The 24224-nt window shown below is 49.4% G+C and overlaps 1 protein-coding gene across 28 annotated transcripts in view; it reads left to right on the top strand.

Annotated features, from left to right (window-relative positions):
- The window catches only part of AHNAK (AHNAK nucleoprotein), a 32047-nt gene extending 11881 nt beyond the window's left edge, over positions 1 to 20166 (top strand). Inside the window, exons 3-7 of one of the 28 annotated variants that reach the window (XM_049892232.1) lie at positions 69 to 228; positions 696 to 883; positions 1854 to 5409; positions 5794 to 12566; positions 15717 to 20166. In XM_049892232.1, coding sequence (XP_049748189.1) covers positions 69 to 228; positions 696 to 883; positions 1854 to 5409; positions 5794 to 12566; positions 15717 to 19340 — 14301 coding nt within the window. In that variant the 3' untranslated portion in view covers positions 19341 to 20166. Of the gene's footprint in view, positions 1 to 68; positions 229 to 695; positions 884 to 1853; positions 5410 to 5793 lie in introns of all 28 variants that reach the window. The other 27 variants (XM_049892225.1, XM_049892226.1, XM_049892223.1 and 24 more) reach the window with 27 other exon arrangements.
- Positions 20167 to 24224: the final 4058 nt, after the last annotated feature.

Raw genomic sequence — 24224 nt, 5'->3', positions numbered from 1 at the left:
CCTGGCCTTGTCACCCTCCTGCCCTCATGTCCCTGCTGTCCTGACACCATTTCCTTACCTCGCCCCAGATGGAGAAGGAGGAGGAGGAGGCGACCCGGGAGCTGCTGCTGCCCAACTGGCAGGGCAGTGGCTCCCATGGGCTGACCATTGCCCAGCGGGATGATGGCGTCTTCGTGCAGGAGGTGATGCGGAACTCCCCTGCGGCCCGCACTGGGGTGGTCAAGGAGGGTGAGTCACCATGGGGTGCTGACTAGGTGCTGGGGGTTGGAGAGCGTGAGGGTGGTGGGGGGAGCGCTGGGCAGGGAGCAGGTAGGAGTGTGCAAGTGACTGTGGAGGGAGGTCCCAGTAGCTTTAGGATAGCCCCAAGCCCTGTCCTCATTGTCCTCTCTGTGCCCCCCACTCATGGTCCTGGGGGAGGCAGGTGCGGGGGAAGGTAGAGACCCCCCCCCCACCGAGTGGTTCTGAGTTCTGACTGCACCACTGACTAGCTCGTTGGCTTTGGGCAAATAAGTTGGCTTCTCTAAGCCTCAGCTTCCTCATCTGTAAAATGGGTTTTACCACACCTTCCTTGCAGGATGGTCATGAGAATTAAATGCAAGGGAGCTTGAGGGCCCAGGATTTAGTGGTTGTGTGTCGCTTCCCTAAGGCCCTGGGGTGGGAGGGGTCTTACCCACTCCTTGCTCTTCCCTACTCAGGAGACCAGATTGTGGGTGCTACCATCTACTTTGACAACCTGCAGTCGGGCGAGGTGACCCAGCTGCTGAACACCATGGGGCACCACACTGTGGGCCTGAAGCTGCACCGCAAGGGGGACCGCTCCCCTGAGCCTGGCCAGACCTGGACCCACGAGGTCTTCAGCTCCCACAGCTCTGAAGTGGTTCTGGTGAGTCTCTGCTGGTCCCTCTGTGCCCTGAGCTCCCCATCATGCCAGCCTGCTGGACCCAGCGACTGAGGCCTCTGTCCGCCTACTTGGGTCTCTCTTGTGATTCGTTTTCCTCCTCTTACCCTTTTGTGTTCTCTTGCGCCTTGGCCAGCCTCTTTGTTCCTGCTCCTGGGTAGTATGTGGCTGATGCTGCCCCTAAAGTCTCCCATAGTCTCTTCAGGGAGCCCAAATGTTCCATCATGAGGGAAGTGACTTGTGCGGGCTGGTCACAGATGCCAGGAGGAAGGCCGATTGCTTTGCAAGAATCTTTGAAATGATTTCACATGTGCCCCACGGTGCCTTGTGGACACCGTTTTCCTCCTTCCAGAAGCGGAGAGTCATTCTAAGTAGGGGTCAGAGGCTGGGCAGCAAAGTGGTGGATTGCGTCTGTAGGGACCTTTCTCTGCTCCTTCTGATGGCTTGTTTATTTAACAAATAATGGTTCCTCAAAGTGAAAGCGTTGACTCAATCGCAATCAGTCTCTTTGGCTCCTCAAATGCTTGCAAGGTGCCAAGGGCTCCTGGGAGGATTCCCTCCCTATTAAACAAACAAGCCAGTGAGTCGGGAGCTGAAGGGTCAAGTCAACACAGTGCTGGTTGCCTGGGAGGGTCCCTGGGACTCAAGAGGCCTATTTGAATCTCAAATTGATCATAATCCTCCACACAGTGTAGGAGTTGACACGCCCTGCTCTTCCTGTGGCTTCCGCTTACCAGAATTTCCCCAAATAATCTCTGTTTCCTCCTGTGATATGGCTGTCAGCCCTTCTTTCTTCCGTCCCTTGTCCTGTGTCCCGGGAGGCTCTGTGGACCTCTGTTATGGTCCCAGCTTCTTTGGGAGACAGGCAGCCGTGTTGTCGGCTGGGCTGTGGCCGGGCGTCTGGTAATCCAGGCCGGCTCTGCTGCAACCTCTGCTGGTGCCTGTCTTTCCGCAGAGCGGGGATGACGAGGAGTACCAGCGCATCTACACCACCAAGATCAAGCCTCGGCTGAGGTCGGAGGACGGAGTGGAAGGGGACCTTGGGGAGACGCAGAGCCGCACCATCACGGTGACCAGAAGAGTCACAGCCTACACTGTGGATGTGACGGGCCGGGAAGGTGCCAAGGACATTGACATCAGCAGCCCTGAATTCAAGATCAAGATCCCCAGGCATGAACTGACTGAGATCTCCCACGTGGATGTGGAGACCCAGCCTGGGAAGACAGTGATCAGACTGCCCTCGGGCTCGGGGGTGGTGTCTCCAACCACAGGCTCTGCTGTGGACATCCAAGCAGGGGCCATTTCCGCTTCAGGACCAGAGCTCCAAGGTGCTGGCCATTCGAAGGTCCAGGTCACCGTACCTGGGATCAAGGTGGGAAGCCCGGGCATCAATGTCAGTGCAAAGGGCTTGGACTTGGGTGGCAAAGGAGGGATCCAAGTTTCAGGAGTGGACATTTCATCTTCTCCTGGGAGTGGGGCAGTCAATGTGCAGGGGCCGTCCCTTGAGAGTGGCAATAATGGGAAAATTAAAATTCCCACCATGAAGATGCCCAAGTTTGGTGTCTCCACAGGGCCCGAGAGCCAGGCACCAGAGGTAGGGCTGAGTGTTTCTGCACCTGAGCTCTCCGTGGGGCACAAGGACGGCAAGCCAGGCTTGACCATCGGCGCGAACATCCAGGCACCCCAGCTAGAAGTCAGCGCTCCTTCTGCCAGTATTGAGGGCCTTGAGGGGAAGCTGAAGGGCCCCCATATCACTGGGCCATCCATCGAGGGTGGTCTAGGCCTGAAAGGTGCCAAGCCACAAGGGAGCATAGGGTTGGACATTTCTGCTCCCAAAGTTGAGGGCAGCATCACTGGCCCCAGTGTGGAGGTTCGAGCCCCTGATGTTGACGTTCATGGGGCTGGGGGCAAACTGAGCATGCCCAAAATGAAAGTCCCCAAATTCTCTGTGTCAGGTTCTAAGGGAGAAGGAGCTGGCATTGATGTGACACTGCCTGCAGGTGAAGTGACACTTCCTGCGGTTTCTGGGGACGTCAGCCTGCCTGGGGTTGCTCCTGGTGGTCTGGAAGGGAAGGTGAAGGGTGCCAAAGTCAAGACTCCTGAGATAATAATTCAGAAGCCTAAAATCTCTATGCAGGATGTGGATCTGAGCCTTAGGTCTCCTAAACTGAAAGGCGATATTAAGGTTTCTGCTCCTGGGATACAGGGTGATGTTAAAGGCCCCCAAGTGGATGTAGAGGCACCCAGCCTAGAAGGCCCCAAGCTTAGTGGCCCTTCTGGGAAAACAGGGACCTGCAGGATCTCTATGGCAGATGTAGACTTAAATGTGGCTGCTCCTAAAGTGAAAGGGGGTATAGATGTCACTCTCCCAAAAGTAGAAGGGAAAGATACAGTCCCTGGAGTTGATGTCACAGCCCCCAAAGTCAATGTCAGTGCCCCAGATGTGGAGGTTCATGGCCCAGAGTGGAACCTGAACATGCCCAAGATAAAAATGCCTAAGTTCACCACTCCAGTAGTCAAAGGGGAAGGCCCAGAATTAGATGTGAATTTACCAAAAGAAGATATCAGTATTTCAGGGCCCAAAGTCAGTGTGGAAGCCCCAAATGTGAACATTGAGGGTCTGGGGGGCAAACTTAAAGGCTCTGATATTAAGCTGCCTGAAGTGAGTGTCAAGACACCAAAGATGTCCATGCCTGATGTAGATTTGCATGTCAAAGGTACAAAGGTGAAGGGCGAGTACGATGTAACAGTGCCAAAGCTTGAAGGGGAACTGAAAGGCCCCAAAGTGGACATTGATGCCCCGGATGTGGATGTTCATGGCCCAGATTGGCATCTGAAGATGCCCAAGATGAAAATACCCAAATTCAGTGTGCCGGGGTTCAAAGCAGAAGGCCCAGAAATGGATGTGAACCTGCCCAAGGCCAGTGTGGACATTTCTGGGCCCAAGGTAGATGTAGGTGCTCCAGATGTGAGCATTGAGGGACCAGAAGGGAAATTGAAAGGGCCCAAATTTAAGATGTCTGAGATGAATATCAAAGCCCCAAAGATCTCCATCCCAGATGTGGACTTGCATTTGAAAGGTCCTAAAGCAAGGGGAGAGTATGATGTCACAGTGCCAAAGGTTGAGGGTGAGATTAAAGTTCCTGATGTTGAACTTAAGAGTGCCAAAGTGGACATTGATGCCCCAGATGTGAACGTTCAAGGCCCAGACTGGCACCTGAAGATGCCCAAGGTGAAAACGCCCAAGTTCAGCATGCCTGGCTTCAAGGCAGAGGGCCCAGAAGTGGATGTGAACCTGCCCAAGGCTGACATTGATGTCTCAGCACCCAAGGTGGATGTCAAAGTTCCAGATGTGAATATTGAAGGACCCGAAGGGAAGCTGAAGGGTCCCAAGTTTAAAATGCCTGAAATGAACATCCAGGGCCCCAAGATCTCCATGCCAGATGTGGATTTGCATATGAAAAGTCCCAAGGTAAAGGGAGAATATGATGTTACAGTGCCAAAGCTAGAAGGGGAGCTGAGAGAGCCAAACGTAGACGTCAGTGCCCCGGATGTTGAAATTCATGGTCCTGATTGGAACCTGAAGATGCCTAAGATGAAAATGCCCAAATTCACCATGCCCAGCCTCAAAGGAGAGGGTCCAGAAGTGGATGTGAACCTGCCCAAGGCTGCTGTGGACATTTCTGGGCCCAAGGTAGATATTAGTGCTCCAGATGTGAGCTTTGAAGGCCCAGAAGGGAAATTGAAAGGCCCCAAGTTTAAGATGCCTGAGATGCACTTCAAAGCTCCTAAGATATCTCCTCCAGATGTTGACCTGGATCTTAAAGGACCCAAAATGAAAGGAAATCTAGATGTGCCTACACCAAAAGTAGAAGCTGAGATGAAAGCTCCAGATGTGGATATCAAAGGCCCCAAGGTAGACATTAAAGCACCAGATGTAGATGTTCAAGGTCCCGATTGGAGCTTGAAAATGCCCAAGATGAAAATGCCCAAGTTCAGCATGCCCAGCTTCAAAGCAGAGGGACCTGAAATGGACGTGAACCTGCCCAAGGCTGACATTGATGTCTCAGTACCCAAAGTGGACATTGATGCTCCAGATGTGAGCCTTGAGGGTCCACAAGGAAAGCTGAAAGGCCCCAAATTTAAGATGCCTGAGATGCACTTCAAGGCCCCCAAGATCTCCATGCCTGATGTGGATTTGAAAGGCCCCAAAGTCAAAGGGGATGTGGATATATCTGCTCCCAAGTTAGAAGGTGAAATGAAGGTGCCAGATGTGGACCTCAGAGGGCCCAAAGTGGATATCAGTGCCCCAGATGTTGATATTCATGGCCCAGACTGGAACTTGAAAATGCCTAAGATGAAAATGCCCAAGTTCAGCATGCCTGGCTTTAAAGCAGAGGGCCCAGAAGTGGATGTGAATCTGCCCAAAGCTGACATTGACATCTCTGGGCCCAAGGTGGACATTGAAGCCCCAGATGTGAGCCTTGAGGGCCCAGAAGGGAAGCTGAAAGGTCCCAAGTTTAAGATGCCTGAGATGCACTTCAAGTCCCCCAAAATGTCTATGCCTGATGTGGACTTAAACTTGAAAGGCCCCAAAGTCAAAGGGGATGTGGATGTATCTGTGCCCAAGTTAGAAGGTGAAATGAAAGTGCCAGATGTGGGCATCAAAGGGCCGAAAGTGGACATCAGTGCCCCAGATGTTGATGTTCATGGCCCAGACTGGCACCTGAAGATGCCCAAGATGAAAATGCCCAAGTTCAGCATGCCTGGCTTTAAAGCAGAGGGCCCAGAAGTAGATGTGAACCTGCCAAAGGCTGATATTGACATCTCTGGACCCAAGGTTGACATTGAAGCCCCAGATGTGAGCCTTGAGGGTCCAGAAGGGAAGCTGAAAGGTCCCAAGTTTAAGATGCCTGAGATGCACATCAAGGCACCCAAGATCTCCATGCCTGACGTTGACCTGAATCTTAAAGGGCCCAAACTAAAGGGAGATGTGGATGTATCTTTGCCTGAGGTCGAAGGTGAAATGAAAGTGCCAGATGTGGACATCAAAGGGACCAAAGTGGACATCAATGCCCCAGATGTGGAAGTTCATGGCCCAGACTGGCACCTGAAGATGCCCAAGATGAAAATGCCCAAGTTCAGCATGCCTGGCTTTAAAGCAGAGGGCCCAGAAGTGGATGTGAACCTGCCCAAGGCCGGCATCGATGTCTCAGCACCTCAAGTAGATATAAGTGCACCAGATGTAAACATTGAAGGTCCGGATGCCAAACTAAAAGGTCCCAAATTTAAGATGCCAGATATGAATATAAAACCTCAGAAGATATCCATGCCAGATGTTGGCTTACATTTGAAAGGTCCTAAGATGAAAGGAGATTATGATGTTACGGTCCCAAAGCTAGAAGGAGAGATAAAAGCTCCTGAGGTGGACATTAAAGGCCCCAAAGTAGACATTAATGCACCAGATGTGGAAGCTCGTGGCCCAGACTGGCACCTGAAGATGCCCAAGGTGAAAATGCCCAAGTTCAGCATTCCCAGCTTCAAAGGTGAGGGCCCAGAAGTGGATGTGAAACTGCCCAAGGCTGACATTGATGTCTCAGGACCCAAGGTAGATATCAGTGTTCCAGATGTTAATATTGAAGGTCCAGATGCAAAACCCAAGGGCCCCAAGTTCAAGATGCCAAGCATGAGTATACAGACACACAAAATTTCTATGCCTGATGTTGGACTTAATCTGAAATCTCCTAAGCTGAAAAGTGATGTAGATGTTTCCATTCCCAAAGTGGAAGGAGACTTCAAAGGTCCTGAAATTGATGTGAAAGCCCCTAAGATGGACGTGGATGTTGGTGATATTGATATTGAATGTCCAGAAGGAAAGTTGAAGGGCCCCAAGTTTAAGATGCCAGACATGCATTTCAAGGCCCCTAAGATATCCATGCCTGATGTGGACTTAAACTTGAAAGGCCCCAAAGTTAAAGGGGATGTGGATGTGTCTGTGCCTAAGATGGAAGGTGAAATGAAAGTGCCAGATGTGGACATCAAAGGCCCCAAAGTGGACATTGGTGCCCCTGATGTGGATGTTCATGGCCCAGACTGGCACCTGAAGATGCCCAAAGTGAAAATGCCCAAGTTCAGCATGCCTGGCTTCAAAGGAGAGGGCCCAGAAGTGGATGTGAACCTGCCTAAGGCCGACATTAACATTTCTAGCCCCAAAGTTGACATTGATGCTCCTGATTTGGACATTGAGGGACCAGAAGGAAAATTAAAAGGTTCCAAATTTAAGATGCCCAAGTTGAATATCAAAGCTCCTAAGATCTCCATGCCAGATGTGGACTTGAATTTGAAGGGACCCAAACTGAAAGGGGAGATAGATGCTTCTGTGCCAGAACTGGAAGGTGATCTCAGAGGTCCTCAAGTTGATATCAAAGGCCCCAGCGTGGACGTGGAGGTGCCTGATGTTGACCTGGAATGTCCTGATGCAAAGTTGAAAGGCCCCAAATTTAAGATGCCAGATATGCACTTCAAGACCCCCAAGATCTCCATGCCTGATGTGGACTTAAACTTGAAAGGCCCCAAAGTCAAGGGGAATGTAGATATTTCTGTGCCAAAGTTGGAAGGAGATTTGAAAGGCCCCAGTGTGGATGTGGAGGTGCCTAATGTCGATTTGGAATGTCCTGATGCAAAGTTGAAAGGCCCCAAGTTTAAGATGCCAGACATGCATTTCAAGGCCCCCAAGATCTCCATGCCTGATGTGGACTTAAACTTGAAAGGCCCCAAAGTCAAAGGGGATATGGATGTGTCTGTACCCAAGTTAGAAGGTGAAATGAAAGTGCCAGATGTGGACATCAAAGGGCCCAAAATGGATATCAGTGCCCCAGATGTGGATGTTCATGGCCCAGACTGGCACCTGAAGATGCCTAAGATCAAAATGCCCAAGTTCAGCATGCCCAGCTTCAAAGGAGAGGGCCCAGAAGTAGATGTGAACCTGCCCAAAGCTGACATTGACATCTCTGCACCGAAGGTTGACGTTGAAGCCCCAGATGTGAGCCTTGAGGGTCCAGAAGGGAAGCTGAAAGGTCCCAAGTTTAAGATGCCAGACATGCACTTCAAGACCCCCAAGATCTCCATGCCTGATGTGGACTTACACTTGAAAGGCCCCAAAGTCAAAGGGGACATGGATGTTTCTGTACCAAAATTAGAGGGAGAGTTGAAAGGCCCCGTTGTGGATGTGGAGGTGCCTGATGTTGACCTGGAATGTCCTGATGCAAAGTTGAAAGGCCCCAAGTTTAAGATGCCAGACATGCATTTCAAGGCCCCCAAGATCTCCATGCCTGATGTGGACTTAAACTTGAAAGGCCCCAAAGTCAAAGGTGATATGGATGTGTCTGTACCCAAGTTAGAAGGTGAAATGAAAGTGCCTGATATGGACATCAAAGGCCCCAAAGTGGACATCAGTGTCCCAGATGTCGATGTTCATGGCCCAGACTGGCATCTAAAGATGCCCAAGATGAAAATGCCCAAGTTCAGCATGCCCGGCTTCAAAGGAGAGGGTCCAGAAGTGGATGTAAACTTACCCAAGCCAGATATTGACATTTCAGGCCCCAAGGTGGACATTGAGGCTCCAGATGTGAACATCGAGGGTCCTGAAGGAAAACTAAAAGGCCCTAAGTTCAAGATGCCTGAAATGCACTTCCACACCCCCAAGATCTCCATGCCTGACATTGATTTCAACTTAAAGGGGCCTAAAGTCAAGGGAGATGTTGATGTTTCTGCCCCAAAACTGGAAGGAGAGTTAAAGGGCCCAGAATTGGATGTCAAAGGCCCCAAATTGGATGTTGATATGGAAGGCCCAGATGGCAAATGGAAAAGTCCTAAGTTTAAGATGCCAGACATGCACTTTAAAGCTCCCAAAATTGCCATGCCAGACGTTGACCTACACTTAAAAAGCTCCAGAATAAAGGGAGAGATGGACATAGATGTTCCCAAATTGGAAGGAGACCTCAAAGGGCCACATGTGGACATCCGTGGGCCAGACATTGACATCGAAGGACCAGAGGGCAAATTGAAAGGTCCTAAGTTCAAGATGCCTGACATGCATTTCAAAGCCCCCAATATTTCTATGCCTGATGTGGACCTAAATCTGAAAGGACCCAAAATCAAGGGGGATGTAGATGTGACTGTGCCTGAGGTGGAAGGTAAAATTAAAGTACCAGATGTGGACATCAAGGGCCCCAAAGTAGACATAAATGCTCCCGAAGTTCATGGCCCAGACTGGCACTTGAAGATGCCTAAGATGAAAATGCCCAAGTTCAGCATGCCAGGCTTCAAGGGAGAAGTCCCTGAAGTGGATGTGAGCCTGCCCAAGGCAGACATTGATGTCTCAGGACCCAAGGTGGACATTGAAGGTCCCGATGTTAACATTGAAGGACCAGAGGGAAAGTTGAAAGGACCTAAGTTCAAGATGCCTGAGATGAACATCAAAGCCCCCAAGATCTCCATGCCTGACTTTGATTTGCACCTGAAAGGTCCCAAGGTAAAGGGCGATATGGACGTTTCCCTGCCTAAGGTGGAAGGTGACCTAAAGGCCCCTAAAGTTGACATCCAAGGCCCCAAAGTGGACATCAATGCCCCAGATGTGGGTGTTCAAGGCCCAGACTGGCACCTGAAGATGCCCAAGATGAAAATGCCCAAGTTCAGCATGCCCGGCTTCAAAGGAGAGGGCCCAGAAGTAGATGTAAACCTGCCCAAGGCTGACATGGAAGTTTCAGGGCCCAAGGTGGACATTGAAGGACCTGATGTTAACATTGAAGGACCAGAAGGAAAACTGAAAGGTCCTAAGTTCAAGATGCCTGAGATGAACATCAAAGCCCCCAAGATCTCCATGCCTGACTTTGATTTGCACCTGAAAGGTCCCAAAGTGAAGGGTGATGTGGATGTTTCCCTGCCTAAGGTGGAAGGTGACTTAAAGGGCCCGGAAGTTGACATCAAAGGCCCCAAAGTGGACATTGATGTCCCAGATGTGGATGCTCATGGCCCAGACTGGCACCTGAAGATGCCCAAGGTGAAAATGCCCAAGTTCAGCATGCCTGGCTTCAAAGGCGAGGGCCCAGAAGTAGATGTGAACCTGCCCAAGGCTGACATTGACATCTCAGGACCCAAAGTGGATGTTGAGTGTCCTGATGTTAATATTGAAGGACCTGAAGGAAAATGGAAAAGCCCAAAGTTTAAGATGCCTGAAATGCATTTTAAAACTCCAAAGATATCTATGCCAGATATTGACCTTAATCTTACCGGCCCCAACATAAAAGGAGATGTGGATGTTACAGTTCCCAAGGTAGAGGGAGAACTGAAAGTCCCAGAAGTTGACATCAAAGGCCCCAAAGTGGACATCGATGTCCCAGATGTAGACGTTCATGGCCCAGACTGGCACCTGAAGATGCCCAAGGTGAAAATGCCCAAATTCAGCATGCCTGGCTTCAAAGGCGAGGGCCCAGAAGTAGATGTGAATTTGCCCAAGGCCGACGTTGACATCTCAGGACCCAAGGTGGACATTGAAGGACCTGATGTTAACATTGAAGGACCAGAGGGAAAGTTGAAAGGTCCTAAGTTCAAGATGCCTGAGATGAACATCAAAGCCCCCAAGATCTCCATGCCTGATATTGATTTGCACCTGAAGGGTCCCAAGGTAAAGGGCGATATGGATGTTTCCCTGCCTAAGGTGGAAGGTGACTTAAAGGCCCCTAAAGTGGACATCAAAGGTCCCAAAGTGGATATTGATGTCCCTGATGTGGATGCTCGGGGCCCAGACTGGCATCTAAAAATGCCCAAGGTGAAAATGCCCAAGTTCAGCATGCCTGGCTTCAAAGGAGAGGGTCCAGAAGTGGATGTGAACTTGCCCAAGGCTGACATTGATATCTCAGGACCCAAAGTGGATGTTGAATGTCCTGATGTGAATATTGAAGGACCAGAAGGAAAGTTGAAAGGTCCTAAGTTCAAGATACCTGAGATGAACATCAAAGCCCCCAAGATCTCCATGCCTGACATTGATCTGAATCTGAAGGGCCCCAAAGTAAAAGGTGATGTAGATGTGTCTTTGCCAAAAGTGGAGGGTGAGATTAAAGCTCCTGATGTGGACATCAAAGGACCCAAAATGGACATTGGTGCCCCGGATGTGGACATTCATGGCCCAGACTGGCACTTGAAGATGCCCAAGGTGAAAATGCCCAAGTTCAGCATGCCTGGCTTCAAAGGAGAAGGCCCAGAAGTGGATGTGAACCTGCCCAAGGCTGACATTGATGTTTCAGGGCCCAAGGTGGACATTGATGTTCCAGATGTGAATATTGAAGGTCCAGATGCAAAACTGAAGGGCCCCAAGTTCAAGATGCCGGATGTGAATATCAAAGCTCCTAAGATATCAATGCCAGATGTGGACCTTAATCTTAAAGGCCCTAAAATGAAAGGAGAGGTGGATGTTTCACTTCCAAATGTAGAAGGTGATTTGAAAGGACCCACTCTTGACATAAAGGGCCCAAAGATAGATGTAGATGCTCCAGATATTGACATTCACGGCCCAGAAGGCAAATTAAAAGGTCCAAAAGTGAAGATGCCGGACATGCATGTAAACATACCCAAGATCTCCATGCCAGATATTGATCTGAATTTGAAAGGCGCTAAGCTGAAGGGAGATGTTGATGTCTCTGGGCCCAAATTAGAAGGTGACATTAAAGCTCCCAAATTGGATGTAAAAGTTCCAGAAGTGGACATTTCTGGCCCTAAGCTCAACATTGAAGGGAAATCAAAGAAATCTCGTTTTAAGCTTCCCAAATTTAATTTTTCAGGCTCCAAAGTTCAGACACCTGAAGTGGATGTCAAAGTTAAAAAGCCAGATATTGACGTGACAAGTCCAAAAGTGGATATTAATGCTCCTGATGTTGAGGTGCAAGGAAAAGTGAAAGGGTCCAAGTTCAAAATGCCTTTCCTTAGTATTTCATCTCCCAAAGTTTCTATGCCTGATGTGGAGTTAAACCTGAAAGGTCCTAAAGTCAAAGGTGAGTTAGATGTTGCAGTTCCTAATTTAGAAGGTGACTTTAAAGGTCCCAAAATGGATATTAAGGCACCAGAAGTCCATCTTGATGCACCTGATGTAGATGTTCACGGTCCAGACTGGAATCTGAAAATGCCTAAGATGAAGATGCCCAAGTTCAGTGTGCCTGGCTTAAAAGCAGAAGGGCCAGATATGGCAATGGATCTGCCAAAAGGAGATATCAACATAGAGAGTCCCAGTGTGAACATCGAGGGCCCAGAAATCAATGTGGAAGGTCCAGAGGGAAGCTTAAAAGGTCCCAAGTTCAAGATGCCTGACTTGAACATCAAAGCTCCCAAGGTCTCCATGCCTGACATTGACTTAAACTTGAAGGGACCCAAGGTGAAAGGTGATGTGGATGTTTCTCTGCCCAAAGTTGAAGGGGACTTGAGAGGGCCTGAGGTTGATATCAAAGGCCCCAAAGTGGACATTGATGCCCCCGATGTGGATGTTCATGGCCCAGACTGGCACCTGAAGATGCCCAAGGTGAAAATGCCCAAGTTCAGCATGCCTGGCTTCAAAGGAGACGGCCCAGAAGTGGATGTGAACCTGCCCAAGGCTGACATTGATGTCTCAGGACCCAAGGTGGACATTGATGTTCCAGATGTGAATATTGAAGGTCCAGATGCAAAACTGAAGGGTCCCAAGTTCAAGATGCCTGAGATGAACATCAAAGCTCCCAAGATTTCTATGCCTGACATTGATCTAAACCTGAAGGGATCAAAAATGAAGGGTGATGTGGATGTGTCTTTGCCAAAAGTGGAAGGTGACCTAAAAGGCCCTGAAATAGATATCAAGGGCCCCAAATTGGACATTGACACTCCTGATATTAACATCGAAGGCCCAGAAGGCAAATTAAAGGGGCCCAAATTTAAGATGCCAGAGATGCACCTAAAGGCCCCCAAAATGTCAATGCCAGACATTGATTTAAACCTGAAGGGCCCCAAAGTGAAGGGTGATGTGGATGTTTCACTTCCCAAGGTTGAAGGGGATCTGAAAGGCCCTGAAGTAGACCTGAAAGGCCCCAAAGTGGACATCGATGTCCCAGATGTGGACGTTCATGGCCCAGACTGGCACCTGAAGATGCCCAAGGTGAAAATGCCCAAATTCAGCATGCCTGGCTTCAAAGGCGAGGGCCCAGAAGTAGATGTGAATTTGCCCAAGGCCGACGTTGACATCTCAGGACCCAAGGTGGACATTGAAGGTCCTGATGTTAACATTGAAGGACCAGAGGGAAAGTTGAAAGGTCCTAAGTTCAAGATGCCTGAGATGAACATCAAAGCCCCCAAGATCTCCATGCCTGACTTTGATTTGCACCTGAAAGGCCCCAAGGTGAAAGGAGATGTGGATGTTTCCCTGCCTAAGGTAGAAGGTGACTTAAAGGGCCCGGAAGTAGATATCAAAGGCCCCAAAGTGGACATTGATGCCCCCGATGTGGATGTTCATGGCCCAGATTGGCACCTGAAGATGCCCAAAATAAAAATGCCCAAGTTCAGCATGCCTGGCTTCAAAGGAGAGGGCCCAGAAGTGGATGTGAATCTGCCCAAGGCTGACATTGATATCTCTGGACCCAAAGTGGACATTGATGCTCCAGATGTGAATATTGAAGGTCCAGATGCGAAACTGAAGGGCCCCAAGTTCAAGATGCCTGAGATGAACATCAAAGCTCCCAAGATCTCCATGCCTGACTTTGATTTGCACCTGAAAGGTCCCAAGGTGAAGGGTGACGTGGATGTTTCTCTACCCAAAGTGGAAGGTGACCTAAAGGGCCCAGAAGTTGACATCAAAGGGCCCAAAGTAGACGTTGATGTCCCAGATGTGGACGTTCACGGCCCAGACTGGCACCTGAAGATGCCCAAAGTGAAAATGCCCAAGTTCAGCATGCCTGGCTTCAAAGGCGAGGGCCCAGAAGTGGATGTGAACCTGCCCAAGGCTGACATTGATGTCTCAGGACCCAAGGTGGACATTGATGTTCCAGATGTGAATATCGAAGCTCCAGATGCAAAACTGAAGGGACCCAAGTTTAAAATGCCTGACCTGCACCTCAAGGCGCCCAAGATCTCTATGCCTGAAATTGACTTAAATCTGAAGGGTCCAAAGGTGAAAGGTGATATGGATGTTTCTCTGCCCAAAGTGGAAGGTGACCTGAAGGGCCCTGAAGTTGACATAAAAGGCCCCAAAGTAGACATTGATGCCCCAGATGTGGACGTTCACGGTCCAGACTGGCACCTGAAGATGCCCAAGGTGAAAATGCCCAAGTTCAGCATGCCTGGCTTCAAAGGAGAGGGCCCAGAAGTGGATGTGAACCTGCCCAAGGCTGACATTGATGTCTCAGGACCCAAGGTGGACATTGATGTTCCAGATGTGAATATTGAAGGCCCAGATGCGAAACTGAAGGGCCCCAAGTTCAAGATGCCTGAGATGAACATTAAAGCTCCCAAGATCTCCATGCCTGACTTTGATTTGCACCTGAAGGGCCCCAAAGTAAAGGGTGATGTGGACTTTTCTCTACCCAAAGTGGAAGGCGACATAAAGGGCCCTGAAATGGATATCAAGGGCCCAAAGTTGGACATCAAAACTCCTGATGTCAATATTGAAGGTCCAGAAGGGAAACTGAAGGGGCCCAAATTTAAGATGCCAGAGATGCACATCAAAGCCCCCAAGATTTCCATGCCTGATTTTGACTTAAATCTGAAGGGGCCAAAGGTAAAGGGGGATGTGGACCTTTCACTCCCCAAGGTGGAAAGTGACCTGAAAGTACCAGAGGTGGACATCGAAGGTCCTGAAGGAAAAATCAAAGGGCCAAAATTTAAGGTGCCTGATGTCCATTTCAAAACTCCTCAAATCTCCATGAGTGACATTGATTTGAATTTGAAAGGGCCTAAGGCAAAAGGAGATTTGGACATTTCTCTTCCTAAACTGGAAGGAGATCTGAAAGGCCCCAAAGTGGATGTCAAAGCCCCTAAGCTGGATATAGACACTCCTGACATTGACATCCATGGTCCAGAAGGGAAACTGAAGGGCCCCAAGTTTAAAATGCCTGACCTGCACCTCAAGGCACCCAAGATCTCCATGCCTGAAGTTGACCTGAATCTGAAGGGTCCAAAGGTGAAAGGTGATATGGATGTTTCTCTACCCAAAGTAGAAGGTGACCTAAAGGGCCCTGAAGTTGATATCAGGGGCCCCAAAGTAGATGTTGATGTCCCAGATGTGGATGTTCATGGCCCAGACTGGCACCTGAAGATGCCCAAGGTGAAAATGCCCAAGTTCAGCATGCCTGGCTTCAAAGGAGAGGGCCCAGAAGTGGATGTGAATCTGCCCAAGGCCGACATTGATGTCTCAGGACCCAAGGTGGACATTGACGTTCCAGATGTGAATATCGAAGCTCCAGATGCAAAACTGAAGGGCGCCAAGTTTAAAATGCCTGACCTGCACCTCAAGGCACCCAAGATCTCCATGCCTGAAGTTGACCTGAATCTGAAGGGTCCAAAGGTGAAAGGTGATATGGATGTTTCTCTACCCAAAGTAGAAGGTGACCTAAAGGGCCCTGAAGTTGATATCAGGGGCCCCAAAGTAGATGTTGATGTCCCAGATGTGGATGTTCATGGCCCAGACTGGCACCTGAAGATGCCCAAGGTGAAAATGCCCAAGTTCAGCATGCCTGGCTTCAAAGGAGAGGGCCCAGAAGTGGATGTGAATCTGCCCAAGGCCGACATTGACATCTCAGGACCCAAGGTGGACATTGATGTTCCAGATGTGAATATCGAAGCTCCAGATGCAAAACTGAAGGGCCCCAAGTTCAAGATGCCTGAGATGAACATCAAAGCTCCCAAGATCTCTATGCCTGACCTTGACTTACACCTGAAGAGCCCCAAAGTGAAGGGTGATGTGGATGTTTCGCTGCCTAAACTGGAAGGTGACTTGAAGGGCCCTGAAGTTGACATTAAAGGCCCCAAAGTGGACATTGATGCCCCAGATGTGGATGTTCACGGTCCAGACTGGCACCTGAAGATGCCCAAGGTGAAAATGCCCAAGTTCAGCATGCCTGGCTTCAAAGGAGAGGGCCCAGAAGTGGATGTGAACCTGCCCAAGGCTGACATTGATGTCTCAGGACCCAAGGTGGACATTGATGTTCCAGATGTGAATATTGAAGGTCCAGATGCAAAATTGAAGGGCCCCAAGTTCAAGATGCCCGAAATAAATATAAAGGCTCCTAAGATCTCCATGCCTGATGTTGACCTGGATTTGAAAGGACCCAAAGTAAAAGATTTTGATGTGTCTGTCCCTAAGGTTGAAGGTACTTTCAAAGGCCCAGAAGTAGACCTTAAAGGTCCAGGTCTAGATTTAAAAGGCCCTGATGCCAAATTCAGTGGCCCAGATTTGAAGATGCCGTCACTAGATATATCTGCCCCTAAAGTAACCGCTCCTGATATTGATTTGCATCTGAAAGCACCAAAAATTGGAGTTTCTGGCCCCAAATTAGAAGGCGGTGAACTGGACCTCAAGAGCCCCAAAGTTGATTTAGAAGCTCCAAGCTTAGATGTACTCATGGACAGCCCAGATATTAACATTGAGGGGCCAGATGTTAAAATCCCCAAGTTTAAGAAACCCAAGTTTGGATTTGGGGCAAAAAGCCCCAAAGCTGACATCAAGTCACCTTCACTAGATGTGACTGTTCCCGAGGCAGAGCTGAATGTTGAGACTCCTGAAATTAGTGTTGGTGGCAAGGGCAAGAAAAGCAAGTTTAAAATGCCGAAAATTCACATGAGTGGCCCTAAACTTAAGCCCAAAAAGCAGGGATTTGACTTGAATGTTCCTGGAGGCGAAATCGACGCTAGTCTCAAGACCCCTGATGTAGACATCAATGTTGTGGGGCCCGATGCTGCACTGAAAGTTGATGTGAAGTCTCCCAAAACCAAGAAACCTATGTTTGGAAAAATGTACTTCCCGGATGTAGAATTTGACATTAAATCACCTAAATTTAAGGCTGAGGCACCCCTCCCAAGCTCCAAATTGGAGGGTGAAATCCAAGCACCTGATCTGGATATTTCTTCACCAGGGATTAATGTGGAAGGTCCAGACATCAAGCTGAAGGCTCCCAAGTTCAAGGTGCCAGGTGTGGATGTCTCAGGGCCAAAAATAGAGGGCAACTTAAAAGGCCCTAGGGTGCAGGCAAACTTGGACGCACCTAACATCAACATTGAAGGCCCAGATGCTAAAGTCAAAGCACCGTCTTTTGGCATTTCTACCCCTCAAGTCTCCATCCCCGACGTAAATGTGAACTTGAAAGGACCAAAGGTAAAGGGTGATGTCCCTAGTGTGGGGCTGGAAGGACCAGACGTAGATCTGCAAGGTCCGGAAGCAAAAATCAAGTTCCCCAAGTTTTCAATGCCCAAAATCGGTGTCCCTGGCATGAAAATGGAGGACGGGAAAGCTGAGATCCATGCCCAGTTGCCCTGCCTGGAAGGAGGCTTGAGTGCGCCCGATGTTAAGCTTGAAGGGCCTGACGTGTCTCTGAAGGGGCCAAAAGTAGACTTGCCTTCAGTGAACCTCTCAATGCCGAAAGTCTCCGGGCCTGACCTTGACCTCAACTTGAAAGGACCAAGTTTGAAGGGGGACCTGGATGCATCTATTCCCAGCATGAAGGTGCATGCCCCAGGGCTTAACCTCAAAGGTGTCAGTGGAAAGGTGCAGATGGAAGGAGATGGAGTAAAAGTTCCAGGGATTGATGCCCCGTCACTCAGTGTTCATGCGCCTGATGTGACGCTGAAGGGACCAAGCCTGCAAGGAGACCTGAATGTCTCTGGTGACATCAAGTGCCCGAAAGTCTCAGTAGGTGCTCCTGATCTAAGCTTGGAGGCACCTGATGGTGGTATTAAACTTCCCAAAATGAACCTTCCCCAGTTTGGCATCTCCACTCCGGGGTCCGATGTAGACATTAACATCAAAGGGCCACAAGTGGCTGGAGAACTGAAGGGGCCAGGCGTGGATGTGAACCTTGGAGGTGTGAACCTGAAAGGGCCTCAGATTTCTTCCCCTCACATCTCAGCACCGGATGTGGACTTTAGCCTGGAAGGACCAAAAATCAAAAGTGAGATGAAAGGCCCCTCTATTGGAGGAGGTCTTGCTGGCATCAATGTTCAAGGTCTAGAAGGAAGCCTGCAGATGCCTGGAATCAAGTCCTCTGGATGTGATGTGGAGCTGCCAGGTGTGAAGGTGAAACTCCCAACTGGGCAGATTTCTGGTCCTGAAATCAAAGGTGATCTGAAAGGTTCTGGTCTGGGTTTTGATGGGGCTGCTCCTGATATCAGCGTGAAAGGGCCTTCATTTAACATGGCAGCTCCTGAGTCAGATTTCAGTGTTGGCCTGAAGGGCCCAAAAATCAAAGGAGGTGTGGATGTTTCCGGGGGTGTCAGTGCCCCAGGCATCAGCCTGGGCGAAGGGCATATGAGTGTCAAAGGTTCTGGAGGGGAATGGAAGGGCCCCCAGGTCTCCTCTGCTCTCAACTTGGAGGCACCTAAGTTTGCTGGGGGACTTCATTTCTCAGGACCAAAGGTAGAAGGCGGTGTGAAAGAAGGCCAGATTGGACTCCAGGGTCCTGGGCTGAGTGTGTCTGGGCCTCAAGGTCACTCGGGAAGTGGATCTGGAAAAGTAACATTCCCCAAGATGAAGATCCCCAAATTCACCTTCTCTGGCCGGGAGCTGGTTGGCAGAGAAGTAGGGGTGGATGTTAACTTCCCCAAAGCAGAGGCCAGTGTCCAGGCTGCTGCCGCAGAAGGTGAATGGGAAGAGTCCGAAGTGAAACTCAAGAAGTCCAAGATCAAGATGCCCAAGTTTAATTTCTCTAAGCCTAAAGGGAAAGGTGGTGTCACCGGCTCACCAGAAGCATCCATCTCGGGGTCCAAAGGTGACCTGAAAAGCTCGAAGGCCAGCTTAGGCTCTCTGGAAGGAGAAGCAGAGGGTGAAACGTCTTCTCCCAAAGGCAAATTCTCCTTATTTAAAAGCAAGAAGCCCGGGCACCGCTCGAACTCCTTCAGCGATGAGAGGGAGTTCTCTGCGCCTTCCACCCCGACAGGGACTTTGGAGTTTGAAGGTGGGGAAGTGTCATTAGAAGGTGGAAAGGTCAAAGGGAAACAGGGAAAGCTGAAATTTGGTACCTTTGGTGGGTTGGGGTCAAAGAGCAAAGGTCATTATGAGGTGACTGGGAGCGATGATGAAGCAGGCAAGTTACAGGGGAGTGGAGCGTCCTTGGCCTCAAAGAAGTCCCGGCTGTCATCATCTTCTAGCAATGACAGTGGGACCAAGGTTGGCATCCAACTTCCTGAGGTAGAAGTGGCGGTTTCCATGAAGAAAGAGTAGCAGGCCTTTGTATGTGTGTACATATATATATATAAATACATCAGCCTTGGGTGTGTTTGTATATAAACTCCAAAGAGAAACACGCCTATAGCCTCAGCAATAATGCAAAGAGCTTGCCTCTCCCAGTGGAAGTGCTGACAAAAGCAACCACCTTCAGGCTGCGGGAACCTTACGCGTAGTTCAAGGGTTCCGAGTTCATCCAGCCCATGCGCAAAGTCAACAGTATCTGGCTTAAGATTTCAGTTTTTTGTTTTTTTGTTTCTGCGTTGAATGCTGAGAGCTCCCGTTTACTAAGCAAGCTTTTGTGTTTATTATCCTCATTTTTACTGAACATTGTTAGTGTTGGGGTCCTGGAAACTCACTTTTTCATTGTAATTACAATTGGGGCTTTTGTTAGCAGGGAGGGTGGGGTAGGAAGCAGTAGATGGGGCAAGACCTTCATTTCTCCTAAGATTGGATCGACTCCAACAGCAAACACTCAAAGATGGCCGAGAGGGGCTGGCAGCCAGGGTGTTTGGGTGTTAGAGCTCTTTGGCATTGCTTTTTTTCCCCAGGGGTGGCGGTCCCAGCCAGTTTGGTGCTGACAGCCAGCGGGAATTAGAATCTGTTTGCAACTTGTCCAGCCCACCAGCTCAACCTGAGGTTTCCCATTCTTTGTAAGAGAAATGTTTATTCATGACCGCCACATCCCTGATATTAGTTCTGATTTCTTTTAACAAATGTTATCATGATTAAGAAAATTTTCCAGCACTTTAATGGCAAATTAATTGAGAATGTAAGAAAATTGATGCTGTAAAGGGCAAATAAAGCTGTTTATTAACCCTGATGCCTTGTGACTGTGTTTTGTGTTGGGTGGGGGTCGGGGAGGATAGCCTGGAAGGGCTGCAGACCCAATCCTACCAGTTCCAACTGGACCCACCCAGTGGCCTTGCTAGTTTCATTGTTGTGTGCTGCCAAGTTGATTCCGACTTATAGCGATCCCTAAAGGACAGAGTAGAACTGCCCCATAGGCTTTCCTAGGTTGTAATCCTTATGGTAGCAGATTGTGAGGTCTTTTCTCCCACAGAGCGGCTGGTGGGTTAGCAGCCCAACGCTTAACCTTAGTGCCACCAGGTCTCCTAGTTTGATTAGTGACTTTAAAGTAGTGACTCCCCCCTCCCCCCCATAGGTAATGGGAGGGATTCTTCGCTTTTGGAATCTCAAGTGAGACTGGCTGCACCATTGCTGAGAAATCAAGAGACGCAAATGGGTGGCCCAAGACCCGGGACACACCCACCAACTTTGCATCTTTGCAAATGAATTTAAGATTTGGATATGGTTCTAAGTGGGTAAAAGGTTACGGATGTGAATGGAGAAAATACCTGTTACAAGTGGTAGAGAGGGCTCTGGCTGTGAGCCATCAACCTGCTATCTACTCCTGACCTGGCTGCAGGTTTGCTGTGTGGCCTCAGGGAAGTTACCCACCCTTTCTGGGACCCAGTTTCCTTTTTTTTGAAATCAGCGTGCTGATCTAGTATTAGATATCTTTATGATTACTTCTAGTTCATTTTAGGGCTAGCTAACCTTCATGAAAAATCTCTTCTTACCAAAGTCCTCTTTTGATTTTCAGCCTTACAGACTATATGTGGTAAGAGAGCCTTCTAGTAATTGGCTTCTGATGTTGATTATTTTTGGGCAGAGGATGGTGCCTTCTTGTACCAAAACAATTGGGCCAAGCTCCTTCACCTTGCCATTTCCCAGAGCTGCCTCCTTTCTGCCAGTGGATTCTCCCCAGACCGGAGATAACCCCACCCAGCCCTTTCCAGGACCACCTTATCAGCAGATTTCCCCATAGCCAGGGAATCTCCTGCCCAGTGTGGGCTTCAGCTGTCCCTCTTGGGATTTCAGATACACGTTCACCAGCTGCATCCATTCCCACATTAGCTGGCCCACATCTAGGGGCCAGAGCCTGTATCTCTGGGGATTTGGGAGCTCAAGGGTGGCTCTTGGTTTTGGAAAGAGAGAGGGAGAGAAGAAGGCCCTTGACCCCCTGTTGCTTAAGATGACCTACCTGTAGATGCCCTTTGAATTGGCCAAGGCACTTAACCTCTTTTGAGTTGAATTTCCTCGCCTGGAAATGGGGAGGGTATCCATCAGGCCAGAGAGTCTGTTCTACGCATGAGGTTGTCTATTTCACGAGGGTGCCACATTGACACGTGCAGTATTCATGGCACAGTCATTTATTTACTGAGAGCACGAGGGTGGGTATGGAGTCCTGGACAAGCAGGTGTGACTCCCTCTTCTAGAGTATTCTAGAAACACTTCAGGATACATGGGGCCACACACACGCCTGCTGGCATGCACATGTGCGTGCAGCTCCATTCTGTCTCAATGGGGTCTGGGCACCCCCTGAGGGTGCTTCTTTCACTCAACCATACCTTGAAGCCCAACTTCTGATCCTCCCTAAACTGTGGAGCTGACAAGGGTATGGGGTAGGGCAGAGTGAGCACGCTGCCCAAGATATGTGGCCTTGGTGCCTGGGGGTGGGGTGAAAGCATGACAGTACAGTGATGTCCGTCAGGATCCTGGAAAGGTCTCCTGCGCAGGGCTACTCAGGTTGTCCAATAATATATCAGTGAAAATTCTTAGCTTGAGGAAGGGGAGAGGTAGGCTAGGGCTGGCCCTGAGTGTCCGTTCATTCAATAACTATTTTTTGAGCACTTACTGTGCTCTAGGCGTGTTATTTGGTCGCAATCCAGCCCCGCTGATCTCAAACTCCTCCTCTGCTGACCTCCACGGATCAAATGATGTAGTGAATGTGAGTGGTTTGGAAAACTGGAAAGTTCTGTGTAAATAATAATACTTCTCCCGGTGATGATGAGGATGAGAATGATGGTTCCTGGGCTATCAGGGTGAGGTCTCACTGGTTGGGACAGTCAGAGTGTAGTGGGAGGGATGGAGGAAGAACATAGCAATTGGCCATTTTAAAGGCAAGAACCTTCTCAGCTGCCCCCTCCTTGCACATTAGGGCCAGGCTGAAGGCAGTGACCAAGGTCCCCTTGGCGAGACCTGTGTGGGCCACAGAACATGAGCCTTACTTCCTGCAATGACCGTTGCCATAGAAGGGGCAGCCACAGAAGGAGGTTCAAGGGCCTAGCGTGGGATGTGTTCATCCCAGCTGGCTTTCCTTTGCCTCCCTGCCCTCCTACCACCCTCTTATCCCCTGGTCCTCTTGACACCTTTATCACCACCTGCCCCCACGCTTGTGCAGTCCTTGCTGGGGATGGTCCTAGATATCCCCCAAAGTTCTTCAGCCAAAGATTAGACAGGTCTATAGGGCCAACAGTAACACACATGAGGGACATGCTTCATAGTTCAATCATGCATATGAGACTAAAGGTCACAGCAGCCCAAAAGCAAAGAGAAGGCAGGAAGGGACAGGAAAACTGTACAAATGGGAACAGAACCTGGGGTGGAGAAAGGGAGAGCGCTGACACATTGTGGGACTGGCAACCAATGGCACAAAACAATGGGTATATTAATTGTTTAACGAGAAACAAATTTGCTATGTAATCTTTCACACACACACACACACACACACACACACACACACACTTTTACAGGGTCTTACACTTGGAGATCCTGGCTGCTGTGTTGGAGGTGGTGGGAGTATCCTCAGGAGACTGGGAAGGGGCTGGGAGGGACTCTTCCAGGTCCTTCCTCAGAGTTCTAAAGCAGGAACTGCAGCCTCTCAGGACAGCTCGCTTTAGGCAGCGTGACGCTGTGTGTGGAAAGCGGTGTGGTTATGGGGACATTTGGCAAATGGAATTACTTGAAATGCATGATGGGCTCACACATAGCAGGGAATGTTTTTCATAAACTCAAACTCATCTCTGTGTCTGTCAGGGTTCCTGCTGGAAACGAAATTCCACGTGAAGATAGTTCAACTGAACAGTTGTGGAGTAGTGGGCAGGGGCTAACCAGGGGTGATGAGACCTCCAGGGACATCAGGAAGCGGGTACTGCTGCTGGGCCAGGAGGGGCAAGGGAAGGAAATGGTGTTCCTGGAGCCGAGCGAGAGCTGGAGGAGGAGCTGAAGCCATGGCGGTCTGCCAGCACGGCGGGCCAGGCAAAGTGGGGAGAAATACCCTGACCTCTCTCCTGCTGATGTGTCCCACTGGAGGGCAAGGGAGCCCAGGTGTTGCAGGTGAAGGCATCAGCCCCGTGGGAGCACAGAGAGGGCAGAGAAGCAGGTAGAAGGTAGAGGGGGCAGATGGAGAATAACCAGGACAATGTCTTAATCCTCTCAATTTTCTGTATGATAGGTTTGAATTTTTATATAGTGGGCTTTCTTAAAATAGCCACAGTTATGTATTCAAGGTGGGATTATCAAGCAATGTGACAATTTCTTTTTTAAACAAACATACTAATACATCCCAGTGACTTCTTTGTTCTCACTAATCACCTTGGGGTGCTCCACACTTCTTTCTGTGAAAGTTATTTAGTTAAGAATATTTTTCTCCCACTCTTTTGGAACTCAGAGTCACCTGTACACTTAAAAAAAAAAAAAATCTTTGGCCCAGTTGCGTCACTCACTGCTTCGGCCCTAAAACCAGAAATCTTCCTCTCTAGATTTTTGCAAATAGCCAAAGGCCCTGGAAGATACTCCAGGGTTCCCAGGACAGAAACCTGAGAAGAACACTGGCAGAGAGTCGGTGGGGTTAGCTGAGCCCTCAGGAAAATTAAAGTCATTCTCCAAGCCTCAGTTACCTTATTTGTAACATGGCTGAGGATTTCTTCAAGGTCCTTGCCAGCTCTGATGGTCTAGGATCCCTTTAGAAGCCAGGCTGGTTAAGAAGGTGGATGGGTCTGTTTGGGGTCAAAAGCAAGGCATGATTATAATGTA

Source organism: Elephas maximus, chromosome 7, assembly GCF_024166365.1.
Source record: "Elephas maximus indicus isolate mEleMax1 chromosome 7, mEleMax1 primary haplotype, whole genome shotgun sequence".
NCBI classification, from domain to species: Eukaryota; Metazoa; Chordata; class Mammalia; order Proboscidea; family Elephantidae; genus Elephas; species Elephas maximus.
Note: the sequence above shows the minus strand (reverse complement) of the source record. Positions and strands in the feature narration are given on the sequence as shown.